Source organism: Thermobia domestica, chromosome 7 (assembly GCF_964235325.1).
Source record: "Thermobia domestica chromosome 7, izTheDome1.hap1.1, whole genome shotgun sequence".
Taxonomy (NCBI): domain Eukaryota; kingdom Metazoa; phylum Arthropoda; class Insecta; order Zygentoma; family Lepismatidae; genus Thermobia; species Thermobia domestica.
Window position 1 is genome coordinate 34,809,575 of NC_137460.1, and position 10,718 is coordinate 34,820,292.

The 10,718-nt window shown below is 41.7% G+C and overlaps 1 protein-coding gene across 1 annotated transcript; it reads left to right on the forward strand.

The window, feature by feature from the left end:
- Positions 1 to 4,080: 4,080 nt before the first annotated feature.
- On the forward strand, positions 4,081 to 6,912 carry LOC145689145 (uncharacterized). The gene is made up of 2 exons (XM_081763277.1): positions 4,081 to 5,551; positions 6,503 to 6,912. The coding sequence occupies exons 1-2, from the start codon at positions 4,081 to 4,083 to the stop codon at positions 6,910 to 6,912; spliced, it is 1,881 nt and encodes a 626-aa protein (XP_081619403.1).
- Positions 6,913 to 10,718: the final 3,806 nt, after the last annotated feature.

Consider the following 10,718-nt stretch of genomic DNA (forward strand, 5'->3'; position numbering starts at 1 on the left):
TCGTGATCAAATTTGGCGCATTATGGCCAACTTCGTCTTTTCCGTATTTTTCGTACTTCTGTTTTTTCTATTTTCTTTTGTTAGATTGTACCACTGATTATACACGTCATATATTATGTTCTACATGACAGATTGACACTGAATATTGCATTCACTTCATATAGTGCTCTTTGAAAAACATGTGCTTTTCATTGCAGTTGGCAACACTGTTAACCCCACTGGTGGTCTTCATTTGTTCCCTATTGTGGCAAGTCTCCTTCTATACATCACTTGTCAGCATTGTATTTTGCCGTGCCCCCCTTTTTTGCGGAATTTGCACTTTTCCCCCCTTGTCCAACCTTGCTGTTTCCCGAACTTCCATCCCTTATATTTCTTGAACCTATTGCTATGGGCAGCTAATTTTTTGGGAATGCTCATCTCTTTTACAGCTCTTTCAATTGGCATAGGTCACATCTTTCACTGCAACTATCATTTTCGGAAGGTTCCCTTGTAAGTCCACGTGAACTTAGCAAGACAACTTTATTTTTCGATTTTTTCGAATTTGAGACCGGTACAAACGAAAATTTTTATGGCACAATCCGGTACAAACGCAGTACAAACGATTCGTACAGAAAAATCATCAGATTTGTAGAAATTTATCAGTGCTCCTGGTATGTTTACGTGAACTTAGAAGGACCACTTTATTTTTCGATTTTCTCGAATTTGAGACCGGTACAAAAGAAAAATTTTACGGTACAATCCGGTAGAAACATAGAACAAACGATTCGTACATAAAAATCTTCAGATTTGTAGAAATTTGTATTCTGGTCCTAGTAAGTTCACGTGAATTTAGCAGGACCACTTTATTTTTTTGATTTTTTCGAATTTGAGACCGGTACAAACGGAAATTTTTACGGTACAATCCGGTACAAACGCAGAACAAACGATTCGTACAGAAAAATAATCAGATTTGTAGAATAATCGATATTTTAGAATTAACTCTGAGTCTCAAGTGAATGTACACTACCCACAACACTTTAATGAAATCGAAAATGTTTAAAATTTAGTAGCAATTTCGGTTTCAACACATATTTCCACAGCGGAGAAAAGGTAATTAATATCGAAAAGGACGTTTTTTGGGGGGGGGCAAGGATTCAAGGTCCTGAGAATGAGTTATGTCACGATTTTTATCTGTTTGTTCAAATCGGAAGTGGTGAAAATCTAGGATTCACCGTTATAGTACTGATCACATAATGGATAAAATGGAAATGAGATATTGACCAGCAGTCAGGGCCGGCCCTAGCTAGTTAACCACCCCGTGAAATGATGTCAATTGTCTTCCCCCTTTCTCCAGAAAGAACAAATCTTAGAAGCCATGATTTTAATAAGTACATATGCTCTCCATCATGAACAACAAAGGGAAAGGGAAAGGCACTAGAACTCAGTAAGGCCTAACACTACAATCTCGTTGTCTGTGCTTTTTTCAGGGGCTAATCCAGGACTGACTTCTGGGGGGGGGCGGTGGATTGTCATACTGCTACTTTTAAGGGCTCCAAACTTTGGGATGGGTTTTTATTTATATATATAATAAGAAAGTTTTCTCTTCTGGGGGGGACGATTCCCCTGGATCCGCCCCTGCTTTTTTTATTATTTAAATAATAATCTATTATGTTAGTGAAAGAAAGCAAACACACCAACAGAGGGAAGATGATAATGCTTTTTATAGAATTCGATATCGAGCTTCAATCTCAATATACGCTCTACCAGTTTGCAATTGCAGTGCAACTAACTCTTTTATTTTTACCTCTTTTATCTTTATGAAAAATACGGGTCTGGATAATCGACATAGCACTCATAACCACTTGTTATATCATGTTTTAAGAGATATTGCGTTGCGACCCGCAAATTTATCTACAGGGTATAGTTAAATTTACATTGAAGTTGCCTTAGCATTTCGTGACGTAATGCCACGTGGTATTAGCCCACTTCCAAACACAACTTCATTAATTTTTAAAAAGTGATTTATTTACGCGACGAAACATAGCCGAGCTAGTGAATGGGGAGTTAGAAGCCCCGCAGAGCTCGTTTTATTCCATTTTTTGCCCCCATGACAATACTACGTGACTGTCATGCTCGGTTTGTGCAACCACGGAGAAAATAATTTTCGGTGCAACTTTAATGTAAATATCACCAATTATTCCACTTCATAGTAGGAAAAATTGTCACTAGATAGCAGTACATGTGGATTTGCACATAATACTAAATACATGAAACCAGCTATGAATTAGTTTGAGAAGTGGCAGGTTTTACAGTTATTTGTCTAAGATAAATAAATTGTATGCTTGATGTTTTTATTTTCACTGTTGCCAGTAAAATATTAGAAATCAACATCAAACACTTATGATTGTGGAATAATTTTAGATATTTTCACAAAAGGTGTCTAGCGACTTGGGAACTGGCCACCTGGAATCTCTAACCAGGTAAAAAAATAGGGTATCCGTTGCGGGCGTAGAAAAATAACCAAGTCACTTAGGTATTCCATTCCCACTGGTTTATTTTAGTCGCGATCTTCTCATATACGGTTGGATTACTTGCCTCTTTGAGGTTGAGAAAACAACCGTCGAATTGATTATAATCCTCCACGGAGGTAATCAGACGTATTGATTCTAAGTTGACGACCTTGCTATTTCTTGGGTTTTTCGATTTAGTTGATTCTCTCCTCTTCGGAGGTAGAGCTACCGAAAATCAGTTGACGACCTTGGCATCTCTACCGGCTAAAGAATATATTTTCTATTTACTCTTCCATTGCAAACAAATAGGTCCTTTCTATGATGGCCACGGGACTCCACCCAGGTTTACCTGCTCAGGTTCTCGATCCACCCGCTAGTGAGAAACGTAAAGCTCGCAGAAGAAATTCTACTGCATCAAATTCTTCCTGCAACACCGAATCGTGTTCGGTACGCTCGCGTTCTCGATCACCACTTGTGTGCGATACTTTTGTGCAACCAGGTACACCTCCATCAAAACGCCATCACACAAATCGAGACACCGATGACGTCCATAGCGATAACGATCAGGACTTCCCAACCCTTGAGTCTACTCTGAAACCGAAGTGGTATCCATTCAAACTCACAAACTATGATACTAAATTCGAAAATCCAAAACTTCTGCTCCAGCAGATCACTAAATATCTTCGAAGGGAAGCTGTATCGGAAATTATCAAAACCCGGAATGGCATTATTATTCGATCTACTGATCCTCGATTTGCAACCATCATTCGCAATAAGTTCTCTTACGAGATTTTCGGCAAGCAAGCCAAGCTTGAAAAGCTACAACCACCAACTGCTAAACAACCTCAGCCGCCCAGGAAAGCACCTTTCTTATCTGTAGTTATCCGTGGCGTCGACCCTATCATCCAAGACGGCGAAGTCGAGGAAGAACTAAAGCTAGAAGGCATTGACATCCATAAGTGCATGCGTATTCGCAATAACCAAGGCCCGACTTACATGGTGAGAGTCCTAACGAATTCGCAAGATGCGATTGACACACTACTCTCCAACGGCGCATACATCTTTAAGAAACGCCACCGTGTAGAACCTTCTCGAAGTGCACAACCCTTACCGATTCGATGTGAGAGGTGTCAATCATATAACGACCATCCTACAGCTAATTGTAAGAGAGCTTCGAAATGTGGTTATTGCTCTGGTCCCCATGCTACTAATCAGTGTACAAATTTGAAAACGCCACCTGTTTGCTCTGCCTGTCCTGAGAATCATCCGACATACAGCTTTAAATGTAAATCACGCCCAGCACCTGACACCACAAAACCAAGTCTAGTTGTTCCAGTTCGGCTTCATACAACACAGCAAACTCAAATGCCTCCTACACAAACGCAACAAACTGTAACTGTAGCTCAGCTACTCTCCTTCATAACCATCGCTCTTCAAAACATACATCCCTTTGATAGGCCACATGTTCTTCAACAAATCCAATATGCTGCCAGAAAAGTTTTTCATATTAACCTCAATGCTACATACACCGGACAATCTGTTTATTTCCACGCTGCCCCCCTCGAAACAGCAGTCTAAGCATAAAGTGATCATGGAACTTGTGTTTATATTTCTTAATATCCGATCGCTACTAACGCACAAGCTTTTGTTCGAGCATCTTCTTCTTGAAGAAAAAGCTAACGCATTTCTGTTGAATGAAACGTATCTTACATCCAAGCAAAGCTGTAAGATACCCCAGTATCAACTTCTACGTCACGATAACACTGTTCCAGCACAACGCACAAATGGCGGCGTAGCTATTGGCTATCCTGTTACTCTTGCCATCCGACAACATTTCCTCACATTTGGACTTCCGGAATACCTTATAGTCACGACCTATTTTCGCCAACTGTATGTCACTCTTGCAACCATCTATATACGTCCAGGTCACCCTATCCCACTTAACTTCTTTCATTATATCTCCAATAACTTCCGTAATTATATCATTATGGCAGATATTAACATTCATAGTCGGCCAGAGCGAGAGAAACAACAGTTCATTAACTTCATTGAAACAAACACGACAGGCATCATTCATCAACTTCCAGCGCACACACGACCCATCTCACAAACCACCCCAGACATTGTGATTACCTCTGCCTCCCTTCATAATCGCTGTAATGTTACAGTTCTGGGGAATCTGGGTAGCGATCATTTACCAATCAAGTTAACAATCACATGTTTAAAATCTTCTCAAACCCTATCCAGTCATACTGCTCGACGTATCCTGCGTTTCGATAAAGCAAACTGGGAAGCTTATAGAACTGATATAGCTACTGCGTTGGCGGAAACTCCTAGTCGAGAAACCGAAGAAGCACTTTATACTACACTAGATACTATCAACACAGCACTTCAAAATGCCGGGAATAAACACATCCCTACTACCAAGCTTACTTCTCCGAGCCGTCCTCCGTTACCTCCGCAATACTTACCTCTCATACGATGTTCCAGAGACCTTTACAAAGAATATATCCATATCAGAAACGAAGAAGCTCTTCGTCATCATCGTCAACTTCAACGCACCGTCTCCAATTACCTTAAAGCTTATAAATTACGAAACTGGATAAAAGCCTGTAATTCCTTAGCCGAAACAGCTCATCCAACACAATACTGGAAGCGCTTCCGTCAGCTCACAGGACAATCCACTCTTACTACATATCCGTTAATAGATAAAGATTCCCCACTACAAGGTGACAAGGATAAAGCCGACGCTTTTGCAACGTATCTCCAGGGAATCTTTACCCCGTTACCACCTGCATACTCTCAGCGTCTTCATCCGGTTGAGAAACTTAATTTTGACACCTTTTGTCTTCAACCTGACATCTCTCACACTTTCCGGCACAAGACTGCTCTTACAAAACCAATTACAATAACGGATATAACTCGAACTGTCCAGAACAAGAAAAATACTGCACCTGGTTTCGATGGGATTACTTATCGCCATATTAAAGAAGCGCCTTATCAGCTGCTTTACCTTCTTTCTCTCATTTATACCTTCATCCTGCGGACAGGCTTTGTTCCTTGTGAGTGGAAGACTTCCAAAACACTGATGTTCCTAAAACCACACAAACCACCAAATACTGTTTCTTCTTACCGGCCCATTCAACTTACTTCTGTGTATTGCAAAATTCTTGAAGGAATCCTTGTTCGACGCCTTCATTCTTATCTAACAGAACGTAATATAATCCCTCTGCATCAAGCTGGTTTCCGCCCCGGTTTTAGTATCAATGATCAATTACTTCGTCCGTCTAATATTATTACCAATCAGTTTAATACACAATTTCCATCTTGTCTAGTGCTCTTCGACCTGGAAAAGGCATTCGATAAGGTATGGCATGCAGCTCTCATATATAAACTTATCCGTCTGACACTTCCCATATCATATATTAGGTTTATCTATAATTTTCTTCACAACCGTATTGCTTATGTTGCTCTTAATGACACTCTCTCGCACCCGATATTTATTCTTTCTGGAGTACCACAAGGGTCTGCCTTATCACCTTTGCTGTATCTTCTATATGTAGCAGATATGCCACCATTGCCGCCAAACACACATATCTTTCAGTATGCAGACGACACTGCATTTCTTACATTAGGCCGGACTATTCACCGTATAAGTACTGAAATTAATGCAGCAATTCAAAATTTTCTCACCTGGTGTACGAAGTGGCGTCTGAAACTCAACCCAGATAAAACACAAGCAATAGTCTTTCTCCCGCCAAAGCGCAGATCACGGGTACATCGAAATCCTTCACTACTGAATATCCAAGTAGATAACATGCGGGTTCATCCAGCTAAACATGTAACGTATCTGGGAATTATTTTTGACCACCACCTCACTTGGCGCCCTCACCTTCAGAATGTAATACAGAAAGCATATAACAGGATTAACCTCCTCAAACGCCTCACGGGTACTACTTGGAGACCACAAGCAAATACCATTCTTAATACCTGCAAAGTTTTCTTACGACCAGTCCTGACCTACGGATTCACTGCATGGATAGCCGCACTCCAGCGTCATTATGAAAAACTGAAGATACTAGAACGACATGCCATACGAATAGCCTACAGAATAAAACTTCCTAGTCCTACTCAAGATCTTTACGACATTATGCATTTTCCACATTTTCTGTTCCATCTTGAAGCATTACGGACGAAGTATATTACTAACCGATTCGAGTCCCGGCATCCGTTACTCCTCACCACAATGCAAGCAGATATCCCGTTCAATCCACCTCGCAAATTACAGGATACACCTTTGTCGCTACTCTTTGCACTTTACCGCTATACCCTACCTCCTGATCATCCGGATTTAGACGCAGTTGCAGCTTTTTCATCATCCGTCGTTCCTCATTACATAGCCCCTTCATCCTCTGCACAATAACAACCTTATGTCTTACCAGGGCACCGTTGGTCTTCATCACATCCAAAGTTGGACAGAACATAGCATTCATCTGGTACACTATCACATCTGTGTTGTATTGAGACAGTGCACTTCATGCTCCTCTTTTCATTTACTTCTTCTACTTTTCTTTTTTACCATGATCAAATAAAATAGAACCTGAATAAAATGATGATTAACTCCCCGTGTAACCAAATTGCACTTAGACCATCTATTGTACTTGTATTATCAACACCAATACGTATTGTAACCTATGCCAAAGAGAGGGCGTAACCCTCTAATGGCTGGGAGTAGGAACTTATTTTATAAGGATAAAGCAATTAGATGAATAAAAATTTCAATGTTACCCTATTCCCGTACAAAAAAAAATTAGCGACTTGGCACATACTTTCGGTCGCAAGCGATTTTCTGCTAGCGACAACCGCAGTAGCGTGGCTATTGTGCTTTTTTGGAAATCTTCCTACTCCATATCCCGGAGATTTTTCTGTGTCATTCCTACGAGCCCTGCACTCCAGACTGATCAAGCCAAGGGTGTGCAGTGCTACGGGTCTGTCCGGAAACTTCCTCCTACCTTGGTGGCTATCCAAACGGGTCACCTCACCTTCATCATCTCTCATCACATCATTGTACACTGCTTTAGTACCTTAAGTTTGGGCTTCGGCCCATCTGTTGATCTCCATGGCGGATCCTCCTCAGATCACTGGGGCTTCGATGGATGGTCATCACGGAGGATTACCCCCAGTCTTTCTCGCTCCACCGGCTCAAGCCACGAAGGTGGAAAGACGGAAAGAGGGCAGCAGACATCGTAGAGCCTCAGAGCACTCCAATGCCTCCACCATCTCGAACGCCTCCAGTCGATCAAGATCGCCACTTCGCACTGCGAATTATGCTGAGCGTGTAAGAAACTCACCGCCGGCTAAGAGACAACATTTGTCAGAAACATCGTCAGCATCTAATGCTATGGATTTGGAAACTGCTCACACATCTTCACAATCACCTATGATTACTCCATCATCCGAAAATCAGCTACATTCATTTTTACTCCGGAATTTTGACCCGAAATTCGAAAATGTTAAGTTTGTAGTTCTCCAGCTACGGAAGTATCTTCCAAGCATAAACGTCACTAGAGTTGTTAAGACTCGCAACGGAATCATTCTTAAATCAACTGATCCCAAGTTTGCCATCACTGTACGCAACAAAGCCTCGTTTGAAATCTTTGGCAAGAACGCTACAATGGAAACTCTTAGTTCATCTCGGCGCAAACAACCACCACCTCCTAAGAAGCCTCCCCTTTTGTCCGTGGTTATTAGGGGAGTTGAACCGTCGTATGCAGACGAGGAAATTTCAGAAGAGTTGCGGGCAGAGGGACTTACAATCACGAAAGCACTTCGAATTCGCAATGATCAAGGACCGACCTTTATGGTGCGGATATTAACTTCATCCCAAGAAACAATCGATACCCTACTTGCAAATGGTGCTTTCATCTATAAGCAACGACATCGAGTCTAACCTTCTCGTTCTTCACCACCGTTACCGATTCGTTGCGAGAAATGCCAAGTTTATAACCAACACACAACTGCAAACTGTCGTAACACTGCCGTCTGTGGCTACTGTAGTGGCACTCATCCTACTCGTTCATGTACTAATCTAAACCTACCACCTCGATGCGCTACTTGCAATGACCAACATCCCACGTATAGTTATAAGTGCAAAGGGAAACCTCCACCAGAAACTTCACATCCTGAATTAGTAGCTCCATTACGAACACTTGATTCATCCACCAACACAGACTTTCCAGTGGAATCCACACCAGTCACTATCGATAAACTTCTGGCTTTCACAACTCTCGCCTTACAAAATATCCATCCTTTTATCCGCCCACATATCCTACAACAAATTACTCATGCCGCCCGGATCATCTTCCATGCTTCCTTTAATGCTACGTACTCTAACACCGATGTCTATTTTCACACAACAAATCTTCCGTCCGACTCCTAACTACCTCCGCGTACTTCATATCATGGGTATTGTGTTCTTATTTCTAAACATTCGATCCTTATCCAAAAACAGGCTGCTTTTTGACACGCTTCTGCTGGAAGAAAAGGTGAACGCATTCCTTCTGAACGAAACCTTCTTAAAACCTCGTGATACTATCCACATACCCCGTTACAACATACTTCGTTGTGACAGCCAGCTTCCTGCTCACCGAGCTAACGGTGGCGCCGCTATTGGCTTCTACCACGCTTTACCATTTCGACGCCATACCTGTCCACTTATCAATCTTCCAGAGCACGTTATCACAACATTATATTTTCCCAATATCGCCATCAGTGTCATCACCATCTATATCCGTCCTGGACATCAGATTCCTCTTGCTTTTTTCCAACACATTTCACATAACTTTAAGCACTATTTAATCATGGCAGACATCAATCTCCATAGTCGAACTGATAATGAACGCACTACGTTCCTTCAATTTATTTCTTCGCATACAACAGGAATTATACATGATTTACCCACACCATCTCGTCCTATCTCTCAGACAACGCCTGACGTTATTATCACTTCTAATACCATAGCTTCCCACTGCACAGTCGAAGTTCTTGATCTCATTGGCAGCGATCACGCACCTCTCAAACTTATTTATCACCACAATACCGCCAACAACCTGTCAATGCACCACCTCCTCGTACATCACTTCGTTATGACAAAGCCGACTGGAACAAATACCGTGAACATATTACCCAATCACTTCAAAATCACGCACCACCATCTACGGAAGAGCAGCTATACCAAAGCATAACTACAATCAGCTCTACTATTTCTCACGCATCCGAACTCTATATTCCATGTTCAGCTTCTGTTCCATACAAACCACAACTACCGCCTCAATACTTAACCATGATTCGCCGCTCTCGACAGCTTTATCGCGAATACGTTCGTACTAGAAACCCAGAAACCCTTCACCACCATCACCAACTGCAACGCACTGTTCGTAATTATCTCAAGGCATATAAACTGAGAAACTGGGTAAAAACTTGTAATAACCTCAATGAAACTAGCCACCCTTCTAAATTCTGGAAACGTTTCAACGCACTCTGCGGTAAATATACAAAACCTCATTATCCTCTACTCCATAATAACACACCACTTCAAAGTGATCAGGAAAAAGCCGATGTCTTTGCAGACTACCTGCAGGAAATTTTCACACCTACACCTCTTACTGATCTCACAGCTCCGCATCCTGTTGACCATCTACCACTTGACTCTCCTCATTTACAGCACAGTATCAATCATACGCTTCCAAATCATCCGCTCACAACACCCATTTCCACAACCGAAATTCTCACTGTCGTTAACCGCAAACGTAACTCTGCCCCAGGTTTTGACAATATAACATATAGGCACATTAAAGAAAGCCCTCCTATACTTCTGACGCTTCTCGCCCTCATCTATACTTTCATTCTCCGTACCGGATTCTTCCCAACGGATTGGAAAACTTCTAAAACACTTATGTTCTTGAAGCCAAACAAGCCACCTACCGCCACATCTTCTTATAGACCTATTCAACTGACATCCACCTTTAGCAAAATTCTCGAACGCATCCTCGTTAAAAGATTGCACCCGTACCTAGAATCCAAAAATATCCTTCCTATTCATCAAGCAGGTTTTCGCCCGGCTTTCTCTATCAATGATCAACTCCTTCGCCTCACCAGTCTCATCACAAATCATTATAATTCTGTCAAACCTTCTTGCCTACTTTTATTCGACCTCGAAAAAGACTTTGA